This window comes from Terrapene carolina, unplaced genomic scaffold (genome assembly GCF_002925995.2).
Source record: "Terrapene carolina triunguis isolate 2854851 unplaced genomic scaffold, T_m_triunguis-2.0 Scaffold139, whole genome shotgun sequence".
NCBI lineage: Eukaryota > Metazoa > Chordata > Testudines > Emydidae > Terrapene > Terrapene triunguis.
In genome coordinates this window covers 14,579,026-14,599,896 of record NW_020664490.1, presented here as the reverse complement: position 1 = coordinate 14,599,896, position 20,871 = coordinate 14,579,026, and the positions used below count along the sequence as shown (strand labels likewise).

At 41.3% G+C, this 20,871-nt stretch overlaps 1 protein-coding gene across 1 annotated transcript in view; it reads left to right on the top strand.

The window, feature by feature from the left end:
• The window catches only part of LOC113406781 (vacuolar protein-sorting-associated protein 36), a 23,218-nt gene extending 20,172 nt beyond the window's left edge, over window positions 1-3,046 (top strand). Inside the window, exons 13-14 of the mRNA XM_026653478.1 lie at window positions 2,599-2,675; window positions 2,758-3,046. Of these exons, the coding sequence (XP_026509263.1) occupies window positions 2,599-2,675; window positions 2,758-2,851 (171 nt within the window). The 3' untranslated portion in view covers window positions 2,852-3,046. The remainder of the gene's footprint in view (window positions 1-2,598; window positions 2,676-2,757) is intronic.
• The last annotated feature ends 17,825 nt before the right edge of the window (window positions 3,047-20,871 follow it).

Below are 20,871 nucleotides of genomic sequence, written 5' to 3'. Positions count from 1 at the left end.
CCCCCCCCCCCCCCCACACACACCCCCCCCCCCCCCCCCCCCCCCCCTCTCTCTCTCTCTCTCTCTCTCCCCCCCCCCGGCCAGACAGAGTAGTCTTGTGCTGTCCACACCAGCGCTAGCAGGAGATGCTCTACCACTAATATAGCTTCTGCTTCTCGTCAAGGTGGAGTAATTATGTCAACAGAAGAGTGCTCTCCCGTCGGCAGAGCATGTCTACACCAGACATGCTGCGCTGATGTAGTGCTGTAGTATAGACCTGCTCTAGATCAGTGTTCACTCCTCAAGGAATAAATCTCTCTTAGAGCTCTTGTCAGACTTCATTACCTTAAAGTCCTTCCCCAAATCTTTTGCATAGTAGGAAGAGTTTATTTGATGGCATGGTATTTGGCCCATACATTAACTAACTAAATTGGGCTTCAGACTGTGTGTGGTTTGATTGAAAGCAGATATTAAATGTAGGTATGGAATGTGTGCTTGTTTTTGCTTTTATAGGGTAACAAAACATAGTATGTGCAATATATATTTTACATTGAGTTTGTTACTTTGAGGAGACTGCCTGTGTTAGAGGGTACTGCATAGAGGTAGCTTTGATTCATTAAAAAGGGGTAGTAGAGCACAATATAGTTAGCCGATACTGGTTCTGATCCATTTTGATACCTGAAATGCTGTTACTGCCACATCATCTGCTGTGTTTCCCTTGCATGTTATAGAACATAGCACACACTCTTAATTTTCACAAGCTGAGAAGGCTACATGTTGGTGTTTCCAAAAGAAAATAGTCCTGTCAAATTAGAAAATTTAGTGCTACCAGATGCACCTTTGCTCTTGAGACTTGACATGGACTCCTCAGAAAATGTATATAAAACCAAATGTGCAGAACAATGTTCCTTCATTAAAAGGGACACTTTTAAACATCAAATACTTTCTCAAAACAAATGCCATAGCTATAATGCAAATAACACCTTTGAGTATTAAGACTGAAATATTTAAATTCTGATTTCTTTTAGGACATTTCATGCATTTTTGTTAATTTTCTGCATTTCTTTCAAGAAAATAGACTCATTGGTTCTCCTTTTGTTTTTAGTCAATTTTATGGTGATGATGTATGTATTTGTTGTCTTCAGCAAGTTTGCTCAGCATTGTAAAAAAAACACAGTCCCTTCCTCAGGCAGCTTTAAGCAGACACATGGACATTATAAATAAGGTCAGACACACAGTGGAGAAGGTGGATTTATCACAAAGTGGTGTCGTTTTTTGACATAACACTAGGCTTCATAGACAAATATGCTGTGAGGAACGGACTTGAATTAAGAAAGATGGATGTCTTCCAAGAAAAGGAAGCGTCAGGGATATAGGTGTTGAAGAAGACACAAGTGGGATAAGGTTGCAAAAGGAACAGGAGTGAGGTGTGTGGGGGGGGGGTGATAAGGGGGAAAGGAGGTAGACATGATATCGGAAATTAGTTAGGAGCACACTTGTGTATAGCTTTCCAAGTGCAGTAAGATACAGTAAGATTGGTTTTTGAGGGAAGATGAGAGGAAGCCAGTGTGGGGTTTGAAACAGGGGCATGGAATGGTTTGAGTGGCAGGTGAGGTAGGAGAATCAAAGGGGTCAACAACATAGAAGCTGAAGTCATTTGGGATAGGTGGTTGGGAAGGAAAATTATAATGACCCAGGGGTCATATTAAGTTGTGCAATCTACTCAGTATGCTCTGTGTTTCACCCCTAGGTTTCAATGGTTTAGCTTTACCACATCTAAATATAGGGCCTACTTTGATATGAGAGTCTGTAAAGGATAACCAACATAATTAGAAATTGCAATGGATAATGCAGAATAAATCCCTCAAATTATGAGGGTCGCAGGAGAAGGCATGTATGTGTGGGTGTGGAAGGCTGCTTGAACCTACAATAATGGAGAAATATAAGGACAATTCATTTGCATGAAAACCTGGCTTCTCTTGGGCCTGCCAAAGTCCTGAGACCTAATGGAATGCTGGTTTTCAGAAGTTAGTACCAGCAGTGGGCTTTTTGAATTAATTAATCCCAATTCCCCACCTCCTTCTGGGTGACTTCAGCTTCTAAACTGAAGACCCTCCAACTTTGATGCCTTTCATTTCCTTTTCCAAACTTCATTGTTTACAAAATCACTTAGGGAAGACTTAGTGTAACTGTGCTTTATAACTATTGATTGCACAAGTATATTGCTATTTATGGGCTATTTTTTCCCTGCCCACTTCTCCCAAGTTATCTTTACACGTACATGTACACATACACACACACACACACACATACACACGAAAAAGAGACACACGGTTTCATTTGTTTGACTAGTTCCTATCCTTTTCTGCGTTCTTCCTTTTTCATACTTAGCACACTTCTGGAACGCTAGATAGTGTATTGGACGAAAATTGCTTATTTTTTGTTTTTTAAACAAAAATGCAGATAAAGCAGTAGTCTTCACTAGGTATTTGTTACCAATTTGTAACAGTTAACCCTCTGAACTGAGACTGAACTAAAATAATGGAGAAAATTCTTTCATTCTGTAGTAGAAAGGAAAAGATCAACACTATTTTAATGCCATGCTTTTCTCTCTGATAGGTATCTGAAAAGGGTTCTCTTACAGCTGAAGAGTTTGCCAAGCTTGTGGGGATGTCTGTTCTTTTAGCCAAAGAGAGGTAACTATGATAATTTTTAATAACTCCTTGATTATCATATTGCCCTTACCAAATATTACAAATGTTCTTTCTCTTTCTTCAGGCTGCTTCTAGCTGAAAAGATGGGCCATCTTTGCAGAGATGATTCAGTGGAAGGCTTGAGATTCTATCCAAACTTATTTATGACACAAAGTTAACGATATTGTAGTTCATGCATGTTTATCATATAATGGTTGAACACAAGAGAGCAGAAGGGGGAGCCCTTCAAATGACAGATTTTAAGATTTTGCTTTGTTAATCAAGACAGTGGTGAATATTGTGATGAAAAAGCTTTTTCAGCTATTTCAAATGCTGAGTGGTCCTATTTGGAATGGAGAGGAATGTTACTTTCTGTAACAGGAATCATGGAGTCAAAATCATCTGATCTCAAATTGGCAAGCTGACATACACGTAGTCAGCGTAAGTTTTACTCTATAGTCCATTTATCTTTTTACTTCAGGAGAAGTGAGATGATTTCACAAGAGTTAAAGTGGAGGAAATATCCTTTGTGGTCTGTTTGCAAAGGCAGACAGAACATAGAACACTGTCATTTACTGCATACAGATGATAGCAAGGAAATAGAAGTGTGTACATGCCAAAGCAAGCTTCCTCGCCGTACTCTCCAACTTCAGTATATTTTGTGTGTCTGTGAGTTCAGATCAGAGACATATATCCATAGGGATGAGAAATGTGATGTGGTTTATGAATGTTGAGGTCTGAGGAACAAATCAATATTGAATGCTCCCTTTTCCCAGGAACTATAAAAAATTTTCCTAGCAAGGATCCCAAATTTTGGGAGTCGAAGCCCAGGGAATTCTTTATAGATATAAATGACCTGCCTTAATAGAGACTAACCTATGTTATGAAAATCTGGAAAACATAGTGTTTAATGTGTCATGTCTAATGCTAAATAGACAAGAAGTATTGTGAGTGCAGAGTTCCTCCTTTCTTTGCTCTCCCTCCCCAAAAAAGCTTCATTATTTTGCTGTTTGTGTGTGCTTTTGCCAGCTCCTTTAGACAGTGTTGAGGGAAATCAATTATTCTGTCACTGCATCCTGTCCAGCAGCATAATGACCTGTTTTTCCTTTTGCACTTCTAAAGAAAAGTCATTGATCAAAGCTGCCTACCATGTGTCTGTCTTGGAGAGACGGTTTGTTAACTTGCATATCCTTAGTCTGCAGAAACCAGTGTTTTAATATTAAAAGGAGGAACAGAAAAACCCTCATGTTTAACAGTCAAGAGGTATAAATCCTTTGGTTTTACCTATGCTGTGGATTTACAGAATTCAGTTACACAGCCCTAACTTTCTGTAACCCCTGTGGATTTGTATATTAGTTATATGTTTTAGAAGAGCTAAAGTTACATAGACGATGGTAAGTGGTGTCAGAGGCCCACATGACTTAAGCTTCCCACATAACCAGTTATGATATATTATTGCAGAATTCAGTTCAAAGTTTGGATGAAGACCGCATTGATGTAGCTTTGAATTAAAGATATGGCAATAATAATCAGATGGAAGTTAAAAGAAAGGAAAGAGAGAGGTTCTTTTAATTGTCTGAAAATATTTCTAGAAATCTTACAATATCACCACAGCTTGGTCAAGGTTGAAGGGCTACTCAGGCTCATGTTTTTGATAGAGGTATGAAAAGTTACTTTTTACCTGTTTGTTTTCCCGTGTACCTCTGCTTTAAATTTGCCTTGGTTCCTCTCCCACACCTTCATTGCAGGCTCTTGTAGGATGCTCATTTGGAGCGAAGACATGCTGTCCCTTAGTACATTTCCCTAGTTAGCTTTTATGCCGTGCTCTCTTAGGGCACTGTTCTCCTTGCATTTCCTCAAGTGGAGGGGAGCCAAAACTCATTGATCAGGCAGGGAAAGGAATTACACGGGGAAGAACTGGTACCAGGGCATTCTCAATGCCCTGTACTGTCTCCGCAGCAGCTTTGTAGGGATCCAGATTTATGGGTGGGGAAGAAGGGACCAGTTGAACTCCACCACATTCTCTTTTTTCACCTCCCCCCAGTAAACAGGACAGATCAGTACAAGTTACTCCGGACAATGTACTCTCAAAGAGTTGAAGAACTGAGAGGCAGAGAGGACACCTAAAGTGGATGTTCTTGCTGTCAGTGTTTCGCTGGAGAGCCATGAATGTTAGGAAAAGATCCACTGGTTCAGGTGGCTGAAACCTTCTTCATAAGGGGGCAGCTTTTCCTCTCCACAGCCATGATGAAAGTAACAAATTTACACTCCTAGCGTCCATTCCCCTACTCAGGAATAACCCATATAGAGCCCTTAGTTTGTCTCAGTTGAGCAATAATGGTACAACATACATCTTAGCTTTAGCCTTATGGTACTTCCTTGGCCTTTTTTCAAGATAGGTCCTTTTTCTTTGTATAGGGAGAGAAAACTCCATGGGTTAAATTATGTTGCTTATTTAGAATTTAATTGTATATATTAGAAAATTGTTGCCACAAAGTAATAAAAATAAAATGATTTTCTTAATTTGTCTATTTCTGTTTTCTAAATGCTTTGGGGGAACTTTGAAGTCACAAGTCAGAGGCCTGGCAGTTTGGTAGGATAAGTCTTTAAATGTTCACTGTCTTAGATTGTATCCTTAAGAATAAGATACTATGTATCTTTTGCTGGAATATAGTGGTTAGACACATCTCAGCAGAAGTGCCTTGTCACACTTCCATTAGGAAGTGTATACTTCCGCAGAGCTCTAAACATTTATTTTTTAATCCCTGAGTAGCCACTTTTCCCACTAGTACATAGTCTAGGGTTCAGCACATGGAACCTCGGGTCTGATTTTCGCCATAATTGTTATTACAAATAAAGGTTTCTTTCTAATAAAAAAAAAAAAAAAAAAAAAGGGTTTGGAAATATCTCTTGAGTGACAACAGCAGGATACAAATGATCATCTGCAAATTCCCCAACAGTTAGCTCTTCTAATAGTTAAAGGAACTCTGTCCAATGGCCTGAGTCTGCACAGGGTCTGCTGCTTTTGATTGTCTGGGTAGACTTACACCCCAATAATATAAAAGAGCACACATACTCAAAAACATATTCTAGAGTTGTGGGTACCAGCATTTTCAGAGCCTAGGGCCAAGACTTCCTAGTTCTTTGATTTATAAATCCAGATACCCACAGGAAAAGGGACTGATTCCAAGATAGGACTTAAAATTTTCTTTTAAAAGATTGCAGGAGGAAACTGTTTCAAGCTGACATTTTTGGTTCTCTTATTTCCATGAGCACTCTTAAAGTAAACAGGGACTATTTGCAATGAAAAATCAGGGCATAACTAATTGTCACATATATAATATATTCAGTTTGGTTTTATATTGTAGGTGTTCAGTGATTATCTTTATGTAGGTAGAGTTCTTTTCAGATGCTTGTTTAAATATGACAACTTTAGATTTTTTTTCCCGCGTCCATGATAAATGTTTTTTATTAGACCAATTAAGACAATGTCAGTTGTGCCAAGTGAGGACTGCAGAATTAGGAATTAGAATCCTGCAAGCCTAAAACAGGCTTGATCCACCACTTGTTGAAGCTTCTGGCAAAACTCCCATTCACCCCAATGGTGCTGGATTAGTCCTATTGTCTAGTATAATAAGCCCCAGTGAGTTAATCACTTAAAAAAGAGGAATATATTGAGTGGTTGTGATACCATAGAAACAAAGGATTGTTTAAAGGACATGGTGAAATAACAACACAAAATGTTTTGGCCTGTGCCATATAGACAAAGGGTTACTTGAGAGTTAGGGGAAACTGGAGCCAATATGAATAAAAGATGAAGTGATGGGAAGGGATATATAATTATGGTTCTGTAATATTTCCACTTTCCTTTTCACTTTAGCTAGCCTCCCTTCACCTATTATTATCAACCCTGTGCTTTTGTATTTTGAGAGCTTCTTACTATTTGCTAGACCAGGGGTAGGCAACCTATGGCATGCGAGCTGATTTTCAGTGGCACTCACACTGCCTGGGTCCTGGCCACCGGTCCGGGGGGCTCTGCATTTTAATTTAATTTTAAATGAAGCTTCTTAAACATTTTGAAACCTTATTTACTTTACATACAGCAATAGTTTAGTTATATATTATAGACTTATAGAAAGAGACCTTCTAAAAGGTTAAAATGTATTACTGGCATGCGAAACCTTAAATCAGAGTGAATAAATGAAGACTTGGTACACCACTTCTGAAAGGTTGCCGTCCCCTGTGCTAGACCATTCCTTATTCCTTCATAAATGTAGGCTTGGATATGCTAGAAATTTCATCACCTTGAATCTTGCCACATGTCACCAGAAGTAATGCTTGAACAATTACTATTTTTGATCTTTCTACAGTCCTGTTTTTTGTTTTGTTTTTCAGGAATATTTTGGGAAAGTGATTATCTTTCTCTTGGGCTAACTTCCAGCAGGGACCAAAAACTATTTAAGGGCAACCAGCTTTAATGATAATGAACTAGACATTTTGTCTGCTGCTAGCCAGCTGCCTCAAAAATCAGTGCTGGTCAAATAAGTTCTCTGAAAAAATTGTTCCTGCTGAAATTTAGTGCTTTAACAAAATTAGACAGTTCTTCGCATGACAATATGTTTGTTATGTGCAGACCTAAGCAAGGTGCTATGAACGGAATAATAATCTTATCTAGGTTTTCATACTGTGCTCATCACTCTATTATCTGAGTACCTTACAATTTCAACCAAATGATCACAAAGGGAGAATTTTGTTTCCTTATTGCAAACTTTTGGATTATATTGCTTTTGGCAGAGGAGATGATAAGCAGAGAGATTGGTATGAAGGAAGCATGAGCAGGGACCTGGGGGGAGGGGGAGTTAGAAGAGTTGGTTTCTATTCTTGTTTCTGTCTGTAACTTCAGCTAAATCTCTCAGTGAATCAATTTACCTAGCTATAAAATGGGTATAAAACCTCTGTCATGGGGTGCCTTGAAGATTACTTACTGTTTTTAAAGCATTTTTATATCACTGGATGAATGGCACTATAGAAGTGCGCAGTATTATGAGTAAAGTATATTGCCAGATCTTCCAGACCCTTTGAATAACTATGAAAGAACTAGATTGTTTTCTTATGTACTTGTGACTAAATTAGAAAAAAAGTCTTATCCATAGAGGAAAAACTTGGTGAAACATTCACTAATATAGGGTTTTTCAGATGTTAAACATAGGCAGCATAAGTGAGGCGTTGATTTGAATGCTGGGAATTCAACAGAGCCTCCAGTGGAGAAAGACTTTTTTACAACATAATCCCTCTAGTCTCAACTGCTCAGTCATTATTAAAATTATTTTACAACTTCTTTACTGAAAGGGAAAAGGGGTAACTGAGTATGGCTTATCACCCATTTCACACAAAGCGCTCTGATATTACGTTACATCTGTTCTCGGCAGCAGAGTAGCCGGTATCTTAAGAGACCTATGTGGAATGAGCTGGTGGCCTTAGTCCATTTCCTAGTGCACATGACCACATCAGCCACCCCTTGCTGGCATGAAGTGGGATTGTTGTTACCAGAGTGATCAGACAGGCCAAGGACTGAGTTGGCAAGAAAGACTGAGTTATCTTCTAACCCCTCTAGATTAGGGTTGAGGCATCTCACCCGAGTCTTGTCCCTGGAGAACTGTGAGACCGCCTGAATGGCTGCTGCTTGTGCTTTGCCATTTAGTGTTGTTAGAACTCCATAACGTCAAGTGAGATTTGAGAACTAGACCCCAAAACAAACAAACAAAAACTTTTACAAGTACTAAAACGTGGGTGGTCATCATGGCTGCATAAAGAAACGATATGTCCATCAGTTTCCAGGGGGAAAGAAATGACCAATGTTAGTAGCATATATCTATGCTTGGGTTGTCTAAGTCAGGATGATGAACATGGGTTTGAAAGGTCTTGCTTTATTACTGTAACACTTTACTCTATGCTTTCCAGAAAATTGTCCAAATTACTATGCAAGTGTTTATCTAGCTTTCTGAATGTTTCTGACCGCATTCCAGATGGCAGTCTGCCTTTGAAGCTTAAAACACCCTGGACCAAGACTAGCATGTGGAAAAGATTTCAACTTATGTTGATCAAAATAGAGAGGCTTTCACAATGAGTGAACCAGGGAAAGGGGGGAACTCAGAGGAATTGCTGGATAGTTAGATGAAAGTTACCAATTGCATGATTTCAGTATTTGGGTAAGGCAAGAAATACTCAATGTTTTTGGATGCTTTATCTTCCTAATCATTTGAATAATATAACTGTTAAAGCCCAAAACTTTTTTTTTTGCATATTTTCAGACAAAAATACAAAATAATGTTCATGTTCTTATAACATGCCCATCACCATAGTATCTGAGTGCCTGAAAGCAGAAATATTCTTTACATATAACAAATATTGATAGATTTAAGCAGATTGAGAGAGAGATGTAACACTGCTCTACAGCCAAAATGCTTCTGAAATAAATGTAGTCAAACTTTACTAATTCTGGGTCACTGAGAACGAAAATGATGCTTAAAATTGTTGATTGGCTCTAGTTTTCAAGATATGCTATTGGGTCAGTATATACGACCCTTGACTTGGGAATGGCGGAGGATAAGTGAGTTATAAAGGGAAGGGATCTCAATTTAAACCAGAAATTACTAAAATACATCTTTGACTGGATCTATGAATAAATCTATGACTGGGTTTGGACAGTACTTGCTTTTTAGGCAAAACAATGAATGATGCAATCTGAAGCTGGTATTGCGTCATACATGATATGAATTGCATCATGTTATTCCTAGAAGTCATGGGTGATGCAATCATAACGAAGCTTACATCACTCTGCTGAACAAATTGCCCTATATCAGCTCTAGAAATCATACAGTGTCGTGCTGTCTTATTTGTCAGTGTTTGATTTTGCAAAGGGACACATTTCTGTTTAGCCAAAGTGAGCAGAGATGCCTCATACTTGTGTGAACAGTGCAGATAACTTCTGCTATGTTTGTGGTGAAGTGACTTTTGCATCACAAAAGCGCAGTATAACCACGATGGTTAAGAGAGCCTATCACCTTTATTTTGGCTGCAAAATTGGAGATCAGGACAAGAGGTGGGCCCTACACATATGCTGCAACACTTGTGCAACAACTCTTCGCCAGTGGTTGAACAGGAAAAGGAAATCTATGCCTTTTGCAGTGCCAATGATTTGGAGAGAGCCAACAGATCATACCAGCAATTGTTACTTCTGCATGGTGCCTCCAGTTGGGAAAGGTGTGTCAAAGAAGAAAAAGTGGACTGTGCATTATCCAAACATTCCATCAGCTATACGCCCAGTACCCCACGGAGAAGGACTGCCGCTTCCTGATGCACCAGAATCATTCTCACTTGAGTCAGACGAGGAAGAGGATGAAACTTCTGGTCCTGAGCCATCAATGTCACAGGACCCACATTTTCTCCCATCCTCCTCCTCTGAACCACACCTCATAACACAAGGTGAACTGAATGACCTTGTCAGGGATTTGGAACTACCCAAGAGTAAGGCAGAGCTGTTGGGCTCCAGACTACAGCAGTGGAATCTCCTGGCAGGTGATGTTAGGGTTTCCATGTTCCGTGACCGTCAAAAGGATCTTGTCCCATTCTTCTTCATGGAAGGTGATCTTGTAGCCTGCAACAACATCGATGGTGTGATGGCAGCCCTCAACATCGTTCACGATCCAGATGAGTGGAGACTGTTCATTGATTCATCGAAGACGAGTCTTAAAGCTGTTTTACTGCATAATGGCAATGTTTTGCCATCAATTCCAGTTGGTCATGCAGTCCATATGAAGGAAACCTATGACAACGTGAAACAACTTTTGAGGTGCATAAACTATGACCAACATCAGTGGCAGCTTTGTGGCAATTTGAAGGTTGTTGCTCTCTTGCTTGGTCTGCAGACTGGATACACAAAGTACTGCTGTTTTCTCTGGGAATGGGATAGTCGTGCAAGAGATTCCCACTACATCAAGAAAGATTGGCCACTCCGACAGTCATTGGAGCCTGGGAGGAAAAGTGTTTAGCATCCACCACTTGTTGAATCAAGGAAGATTTTGTTACCACCCTTACACATCAAGCTGGGTCTGTTGAAGAACTTTGTCAAGGCCATTGACAAAACACAAGCAGCTTTCAAGTACCTCCGTGGAAAATTTCCAAGGTTAAGTGAAGCTAAGATAAAGGAAGGTGTCTTTGTTGGTCCTCAGATTCGTGAACTTCTTCGAGATGATGCATTTGACCATGCACTGCGTGGCAAGGAAAAGACAGCATGGAAAGCCTTCCAGTTAGTGGCAATACATTTTCTCGGAAACAACAAGGCAGACAACTACAGGTTGTTGGTGGAAAACCTCCTCAAGGCATACAAAAGCCTTGGTTGCAACATGTCACTAAAGATACATTTTTTGCACTCTCATCTAGATTTTTTTTCCACCGAACTGCGGAACAGTGAGCGACGAGCACGGCGAGCGATTTCACCAGGACATTGCAACGATGGAGAAACGCTATCAGGACAAATGGAGCCCATCAATGCTTGCAGACTATTGCTGGACAGTGACAAGAGATGCTCCATTTAATGAATACAAGAGACAAGCCAAGAAGCGCCGAGTAGACACTGAATAGGACTAAACTATGTACATAATAGTTTTTTGCCTTTTGTTTCATAATCAGTTTTATTTATATAACCCTTTTGCTGATTTTTAAAGTATTACATAAACAGGACAGGTGAAATATTATCATGTAAAGCAACCATAAACACATGAAAAGGCCTAGGTTTACAATTTATGATTAAAACTCTACTATCTACGCAATATACATAGACATAAAATGTAAAAACTTAAATATCTTAGAAACAGTAGCTAATCAGTTGTTTTAATTGTCATATTTGAATTCAGCACATCAAAATACATAATAAATAGCACATTTTATCTCTGAAGCAGATGACTTCTCAAAAATTGTAGACCAGTGTAATCCAAGCAATAAGGACACTAGTTTTAGCAGTGACCTTAGGTACATGGGGTCAGTTCATTGCACAAAACAGAAGGAAGAATTTGTTTTACGCTGCAGTGTCTTTCTGCAAGAAGGTAGTTTTATTAAGTATCCATTTCTTAAGTGCCCTTCATAATAGTATCTAAGTGCTCTCTATAAATCTTGAGTATGAGGAATATTCATAAATGCAGTAGCTTCAGCTTCATATCTGCACTGCAAATATTAGAGGCTGCTGCTCTGGCTTAACTGAAGCATTTTATTGCTATGTCTTCAATTTTACACCTCTGCTCTAAGAAGGTTTTTGAAGATTCTTCCCCTGCTACCTTCCCACTCTTAGACAACAATAAAAACAACATCTGCATTAGTCAAGCACGGGGCTTACACTTAAGTAAATAAATCAATGTTTATAAGCACCTAATAGAAGTGGCCTGATTTTTCAGAGGTGCTGACACTGGTGGCTCTCAGTGCTTTTAATGGGAGCTGTGGTATGGTGCCTCTGAAAATCAGGCCACTGATGTAGGCACCAAAATGTGGTTTTCAGTGCTTAACTTTTGGCAAGCAGGTTTGAAAATTTTGGCCATCATGCTTTGAAGAGTCAGTTTAAATGGTCATTGTGTCCTGGTTCTAACGTGTATCCCATCCAGCTTATTCTCCACACCCACACACCCAGCATAAGGCACAAAACCCAGAGGAGTTCAGGAGAAGACAGGGCCAGGCCATTTGGCTGAGGACTGGTGGAGTGTGCATGGTATTGGCACTTGGCATTGAGATCCCAGAGCCCCCGCCAGCCGTCCTTTTCTGTGTGTTTGTTTTTCCCCTAAGAGAGGAGCGTTTAACTGTAGCATTTACTTTGAAGTAGATGCTGGAGACACACATTTAGTCCTTGGACCACCTGGATCATGTGGACTAAAAATAACTCTCAAACAGTTTATCCAGGCTGACCTCATTTGGAGTAGGGGTTGCTCTCAAGGTGGGAGGCTCGGACTGAGGAAGACTCAATACTGAGTTTGTACTGAGAAGGTTGGTTGCAAATGTAAATGTCTGAAACACAGGGAGAAAGCCTCCATAAGAACGGCCACACTAGGACAGACCAAAGGTCCATCTAGCCCAGTATCCTGTCCACCGACAGTGGCCAATGCCAGGTGCCCCAGCGGGAATGAACAGAACAGGTAATCGTCAAGTCAAGTGATCCACTTAACATAAGAACATAAGAACGGCCATACCGGGTCAGACCAAAGGTCCATCTAGCCCAGTATCCTGTCTACCGACAGTGGCCAATGCCAGGTGCCCCAGAGGGAGTGGACCTAACAGGCAATGATCAAGTGATCTTTCTCCTGCCATCCATGTCCATCCTCTGACAGACAGAGGCTAGGGACACCATTCCTTACCCATCCTGGCTAATAGCCATTAATGGACTTAACCTCCATGAATTTATCCAGTTCTCTTTTAAACGCTGTTATAGTCCTAGCCTTCACAACCTCCTCAGGTAAGGAGTTCCACAAGTTGACTGTGCACTGCGTGAAGAAGAACTTCCTTGTATTTGTTTTAAACCTGCAGCCTATTAATTTCATTTGGTGACCCCAGTTCTTGTATTATGGGAATAAGTAAATAACTTTTCCTTATCCACTTTCTCCACACCGCTCATGATTTTATATACCTCTATCATATCCCCCCCCTAGTCTCCTCTTTTCCAGGCTGAAGAGTCCTAGCCTCTTTAATCTCTCCTCATTTGCCGGCCACTGCCAGCTTCTGGCAGACAGAGGCTGGGGACACCATCCCGGCTAATAGCCATTGCTAGACCTATCCTCCATGAATTTATCTAGTTCCTTTTTGAACCCTGTTATAGTCCATAAGGAGTGAGAGAGTTAAACTATTTTGTCTCTGCTTGAATTCAGCTTCTGCCCCTGAGGCTCTGAGCCCCGCCTGGCCCAGTTGTGCTGAAATAGGCAGCGTCGGGCTAATAAGCTGCCCGGCCGCTTAGGGGCTGGGTGTGGGATCCAGCTTGTCCTAAGGGGGTCGGTGCATGGGGCAGCAAACCTCTTCGGGGCTCGCTCTGTTCGCCGAGTTCGCGCTTCCTGCCCGCTGTCCCGCTCAGAGGCGTGAACCTCCCTCCCCCGCCCCGGCAGATCCCGGGCAGGGCGTCCCCGCGTGGGCTTCCCGTCTCCATCCCGCGCCCCACGGCGCTTCCCGCTGCTTCGCCCGGCCAGGGGAGCGCCGCGCCGCGCTGCGCTGCGCTGCGGGGGCGTTGACAGGGCGATGCCAGTCAGCCAGGGGGAGGCGCGCCCTGAGCCCGGGCGCGGGACTAGCTCCCCTCGGCCCGGGCGCGTCCCACAGGGCGGCTGCTGCTGAGCCAGGCTCCGCGGGAGAGACGCGCAGATGTCTGGCCACGAGAGGTGTCCTTCCCTTCAGGTAAGGGCTTCCCCAGGGGCGGGGTTTGCAGACCATTGCTCTTGACAGGGCAGTGGGTGGCGGGGATGCGTCTGCTCCCCTTCGCTTGGATCCTGCGCTGAGCGCTGGAAACGGGCTTGAATCCTTGCCTGCGCCTGCCCTTCGGCTGTGGTGCGGATGGCAGCAGCTCCCCAGCTCCGGCAGGATCCGTGTCCTGCCGGTCAGCAGCCCCCAGGCTTGTGACAGTGTTGTGGGCTGGCTGGCTCAGTGCATGCTCCTAACAGGGACGTGCCATTACTGCAGCAATTTCCCCAGGCAGAAGGGACCCGGCTCCTGCACACAACTACCTAAACGCTGGTTGTTTCTTCTCGGTTCTCTTCCCTGGGGCTCCAGGCTGCCTTCTTCAGCCAGTGGGACAGATCCTGCCTTCAGTGGCACCCGTGCAACCTCATGCATTTCTGTGGGATTGTAGCAGTGTAACTGTCAAGAGAATTGTCAGTAATGCACACTTCTACAGACCTTTACTTCTTCATAGTAATGAATTTTAATTAAACCAATACTTTTAGTCGTCTTTAAAAAATTTCACATGAAAATATTTCCAATATCTTGATGCAAACAATCATATTGACTTTTTTTTTGTATTTCCTTGGCTAATGTTTGTGCTAGTTAAAAATATAACACACTGCATTTCTCTAACACCCTTTTTCCCAACCTCAATTCGCCTTTCCACCACCCCCTACTTAAAAAAAAAAAAAACCCAAAACAAAACACTTCTTTTTCACACATATACAGCTGTGCCCTCAAGTACAGAAGTTCCGTACAGCAATGGGACCTGCAGAAAAATGTGAGAATGCAGCTATTTGTGGTTAAAATATTTTAATGTTACAGCATAGAAAAGATAATCGGGAAATTTAGTGTAAGCCCAGCTAGTCCTAACTTCTGCTGACCAACAAATCTCAATACATACACTATTTGTACCACTCTTTATCCTTCATCCTTTATCCATTGGACCTTCTTTGAAAATGTGTTATGAGAAGTGCTCTGATATGTACCTGTTTAGTCACTGAGAAGCTTCGATAACCCTGCTAGTTGAAAATTTATTACCAGCCTACATGGAAATGCACCAAAGGCAAAACAAGATTTCATCTACAGTTGGACTCTTGTTTTTACTGAGCATTGCCTCTCATTTGAACCACTGGATTGAGACTCAGGAGATCTGTGTTCAAGTTCTGTCAGAGGCTTCTTATGAAACCTTGGGCAAATCACTTAGGTCTAGAGCCTCAAAAATACTTAGGCTCCTAACTTCCATTGGAATTAATAGAAATTAGGAGCCTAAACACCTTTGAGGATTTGATCTGAATCTCGGTACTTTAAATCTCCATCTGTGAAACTGACATACTTCCCAAGGTGTTGTGAAGATCTTCATTAATGTCTGTGAGATGACCAGATACTTCAGTGAAGGGAACCATAGAAGTACCTAGATTGATAAATATGTTAACACACAGCACTAGTTAACGTGTCCTCACATGATATTATAGACATATTGCCTGTCTACATTTACTGGCAATTCTGGGTCTTTCTGTTTCCCTCCATCTCCAAAGTCTCAGACTGCCTGCTTACAGGGTCACTCTGAAGGTCAGTAAGCCCCAAATTTGATCTGATTGTTTTTTCTTATCCATTTGCAAAGTCCACATATTAGGGTGACCAGATGTCCTGATTTTATAGGGACAGTCCTGATATTTGGGGCTTTGTCTTATATAGGCACCTATTACCCCCCACCCCTGTCCCGATTTTTCACATTTGCTGTCTGGTCACCCTACCACATATTGTTATGTTTATAGAATACATGATGGTGTATAGTAGCACAAAGGCTCTATTGGCATGGATTTGGGCTAAGTTATGGGGGTTGTCCAGAAACAGTACTCATCAGAACTCTATACCTCCATATGTGTTGTTTGTTTTTAAAAGTGTCCTTTTTAGTTCAACATTAATTTTATCGGTACTACTTTTTTCTTATTCTTTTGCCTAAAATTTGTCAATGTTTCCTTATGCTCCCCCAGGGCCAGCTCCAGGCACCAGCTAAGGAAGCAGGTGCTTGGGGCGGCCAATACAAAGGGGAGGCACCTCCTGGTCTTCAGCCGGAATTCGGCGGCGGGTCCCTCAGTCCCTCTCTTCTTCTTTGAGCTGCCACTGAAGTGCTGCCGAAGAGGAAGAGAGGGAGCGAAGAACCTGCCGCCAAATTGCTGCTGAAGAATCGAGTGGTGCGATTATCAAGTGGCGCGATAGAGCTGCCGAAGATCAGATTTTTTTTTTTTGCTGCTTGGAGTGGCAGAAAAGCTGGAGCTGGCCCTGTGCTAGTCTTATATTCCAAACTGTTTAGATACCATCTTTTTTGTTACATGGCCAGAACAGTGGGGCCTCAATCCATGACTGGAATCCCTAGGCGCTACTGTAATACAAGTAATAAAAATAATTAATATAAATTCCAATATCCTTAGTTACAATGTACAGCCTTGGAATAAAAAAGGGGGAAAAAGAATAATACATTTTAGAAACCTCAAAAACTATTGAAAATACTGTCCTGTACAGTTCAATATAACTAAAAATTTACATAAAAATAAAATTACTAGAAAGCCTAGAAATCATGGATCCATAGATTCTAAGTGATCACTGTGATCATCTAGTCTGACCTTCTGTGTAATACAAGCCATAGAACTTCCCCAAGATAATTCCTACAGCATATCTTTTAGAAAAACATCCTATCTTGATTGAAATCATTTTTCCATTTCTCTCTACGTGTTTCTAATGTTTGTGGTTTGTGATTGTTCAGACTCTGGACCAGATTCTCAGTTGGTATAAATCAGTGTAGCTCAACTGATTTCAGAAAAGCATCACTAATGAGTGGAGTCCAGGAAGAATTAAATAGCAGAGAAAAGATTTTAAAAGGGAAAGAAAAGAAATCCATAAGGGTAAAAGCTTGGATGCTTGAATTCCATCTCTGATGCCACCAAAGGCAATACAGTATATTTAATTTTTGACATTCATTATTTATTCTTGCTTGGAAGTTCTTCCAAATCCCTTGATATGTAGTAAACTATCATTCATTCCTCACAGCAGTCCTTCAAAGGAAATCTCATCCATCCATATGATCTCTAAACTAGTTATAGACGTCCTGAGGCTGAAGGTTGCTGGCTACTTGCTATACGGTGCTGAGCACCCTAGCATACTGATGTCAATAAGAGCTCAGCACTTGGTGAGATTAGGCCCCAAATGGTGAAAGCAGATTTTACCATCTTTGTAATAATATCTTTCTTACACATGGCATTTCTAGTGCCATCAATGTCTTTCAACTGAAGATAAGACTTCTAATTTGAATAAAACCACATATAATAACAATGCAAAATTGTCTTGCTCATATGTCCAACACTGATCAGCTTTTGATAAAATATGATGCCACCTAGACTACTCTGTTTATAATAATGAGTTGGGGGATTATATTAGAAGATCTGAAATTCACAGCAGGTGTTAACCCTTAGGAAATCAGCTAATCCTAAAGGCAGTTAAAGAAATAGTGGTTAAAAATGATTAATCACCTTTCCTGAAGTACAGATAATACAGATTAGTAGAACTAAGAGACTTTAAAAACTATTATTTTCTTTTCACTATTTATACTGTTTGCATTCTTTTCATGTTGGGCAATATAAAGGAACTTGCCAGCCAGTTTCATACTTGTGCTGATATAGAGTTTCTGGTTGATTTCACTCTCAAGTTCTCAAGCACGAGTAAGATGCTTCAATGTTTAGGTTGCAAAGACTGCTGAAGAATGTTTATTAACGAACAAACATTAAGGACACTGTTTTTCACCGGATTTAAAAAAAATCCTGGCAACATTTCTGTGGGTTTTAGATTTTGTAAAACTTTATTTTCCCTGACCATTTTTATTTTTTTCCTGACAGTGTCCCTGTAAAAACTGGCCAGTTTCCTGATGAGTTGCTAGGGGGCACTATTGTGTGGATGAAAGAGCTGCTGCAGAGGAGAGGCCTAATCATGAGTCTTGAGAGGAGCCAGTCCAGACTTGACTCTATTCACTTGCCTGTCTCCGGAACCCCTCACATCCTCCAAGCCTGTCTGCCCAACGTGCCACTCCTCTGCCCGCTTCTTGGTCCCACCCTGCTCCTGAGGCCAAGAAGTTGCTGAGGACAGGGAGGCACTGGCATAGTGTCAGCATCACATCTGAGCAGAGAAGCAGGAGGGAAGTGGCTGATAGCTCAGGTGAGATGAATGGATCTCTTTGTCTATTGCAGAGGAGGGGTGGGGTTTCAAGGCTTCTCAGGGTGAGTAGAGGGCAGCAAGAGAAGATTGGGGATCTGAGAGGGAGGAGGAGGGTGAGCACTTGCTGTTGGGAGAAGTGTGGGAGCCACCAATACTGCTGCTCCCCCCCTTACCACTGTAGTGGGTCAGAATTGTGAGAGTGGAAAGCTGTTGCTTTAAGTCAAGTTCATTTTATAACCTTATTGAACTAAATCCTCAAGTAGTGTTCATTAAGCATCTGGTTAATTATTGAAGGCCCTTTATTAAAGGAAGTGTAGTATATAATCTGCTTTATGTGAAGCCTTATGTTCCTTTACAAAGAGGGAATATTTGCTGCATAATATAATGATTCACCTACAGAAGCTTGTAATGAACAGGTATTTGTGCCATCACACTGGCTCTTGGATCTTTGGCAGTTGCTGTAAAAACAGATCCGGAAATTAAAGGAATCCACTGGGTGGTAAAGAGTTTTCTATCTGTTTTGTATAAAATCAGTAGAGTCAGCAGCATTACTGTGAAGCAAGAGTCCTGTAATTTTAAGTGTGTGGGAAAACTCATTTGAATAGGTGCAAACAGTCTATGTACATTTAGCAGGCTGTGTCCCATAAGTCCACTTGACTTAAATATACTAGTCTGTCAATATTTGCACCAGGCTGAGAGGGGAGAAAAAGATGCAGTGAGCAATAAGGGGAGAGGATTGAGGAATGTGTATGGAGCCAGAGAGGGAACAGGAAGAAATGAGAGCAGAGATGTAAATAGGTGTAGGATTGAAACTGAAACTCAGAACTTGAAATGTGAGACTGCAAGCTCTTCACTACACTGAGAGTTTTTAGCAGTTTTCTCACAGTTGGTCACCAACTACGGATGCTCCAGCAGTGCTAGCGAAGGTGAGAACGCTAGTATAGACCGCATGCAAACATTTTTATCACTATATTGAAGCCTTCTCTGAGCAGATCTAGACAAATCAGTGGTAAGCACGCTGGCACTTGATCTACACTAGTGCTTCCACCAGTTGAGCAGCATTGGTACTAGGCCAATGGTGGGAGAATTTCTAAAATTCTCCATGTAGGTACAGCTTAAAACAGTGGCTCTGAACCTTTCCAGACTACTGAACCCCTTTCAGGAGTCTGATTTGTCTTCCATACCCCCAAGTTTCACCTAACTGAAAAACTACTTGCTTACAAAAGTTAGACATAAAAATACAAGTGTAAGAGCACACTATTACTGAAAAATTGCTTACTTTCTCATTTTTACCATATAATTATAAAATAAATCCACTGGAATATAAATGTTGTACTTACATTTCAGTGTATAGTATGTAGAGAAATATAAACAAGTCATTGTCTGTATGGAATTTTAGTTTGTACTGACTTTGCTGGTGCTTTTTATGTAGCCTGTTGTAAAGCTAGGGAAATATGTAGATGAGTTGACGTATCCCCTGGAAAACCTCTGCGTACCCCCAGGGGTACACGTACTCCTGTTGAGAATCACTGTCCTAAAAGACTGGAAAGGATTTAAGGAGATGATTTTATCGGGGGAATGTTGAATAGATGAAAAGGGGAAAAGCTTGAAGCGGGAAGGCCAGAGAAGAGAAGGTTGCAATTATTATTTATTATTTGCATTACAGTAGCACCTAAAGTCCCCAACTAACTTTGGGACACTCATTGTGCTAGGTGCTGTGCATATGCTTAGTAAGACAGAATCCTTGCCCTGATAGGTTTATAAGCTAAATAGACAAGACAGGCAAAGGGTGGGACAGGAAACAGAGGCACAGAAAGATGATAATAATAAAACCTACCTCTTATCTAATGATTTTCATCATTAGATCTCAAAGCACTTTGCACAGGAGGTCAGTATCCACATTTTACAGATGGGGAAACTGAGGCACTCATCACCACCACCTCTATCCCCAAGACAAACACACACACACACACACACACACACACTGGAGTCACTCACAGCCACTCCTCACCTCCGATGCACATCCTCCTCCCCCGATACACTGGAGTCACTCACAGCCAATTGTCCTGTTCTGTTCATTCCCTCTGAAGTATCTGGCATTGGCCACTGTCAGAAGACAAGATACTGGGCTAGACGGACCTTTGGTCTAACCCAGTATGGCCATCTTTATGTTCTTATGATAGGAAAGGAGGAATTGCCATACAGGACCTATAGTCCACCTCATCGGGTATCTTGTCCCGGATGATGGCCAGTAGCACATGTTGCAAAGGGAAGTGCAAGAATACCCATAATAGGCAGTTATGGAATAATCTGCCCATAGGAGAAGTTGTTTCCTAACCTCTGTCAGTTAGCAGTGGATTTATGCCTTGAGGCATAAGGCTTAATTATCACTGTATAATCTGCCTGCTCTCTAATATAACTGTGGATGTTCTCATTACCTATATCAATGTCTAATCCTTTTTAAAATCTTGTTAAGGCCTTGGACTTGGTGATGATTACATTCTTCAGACATGTGTGGTTTTATTATCAT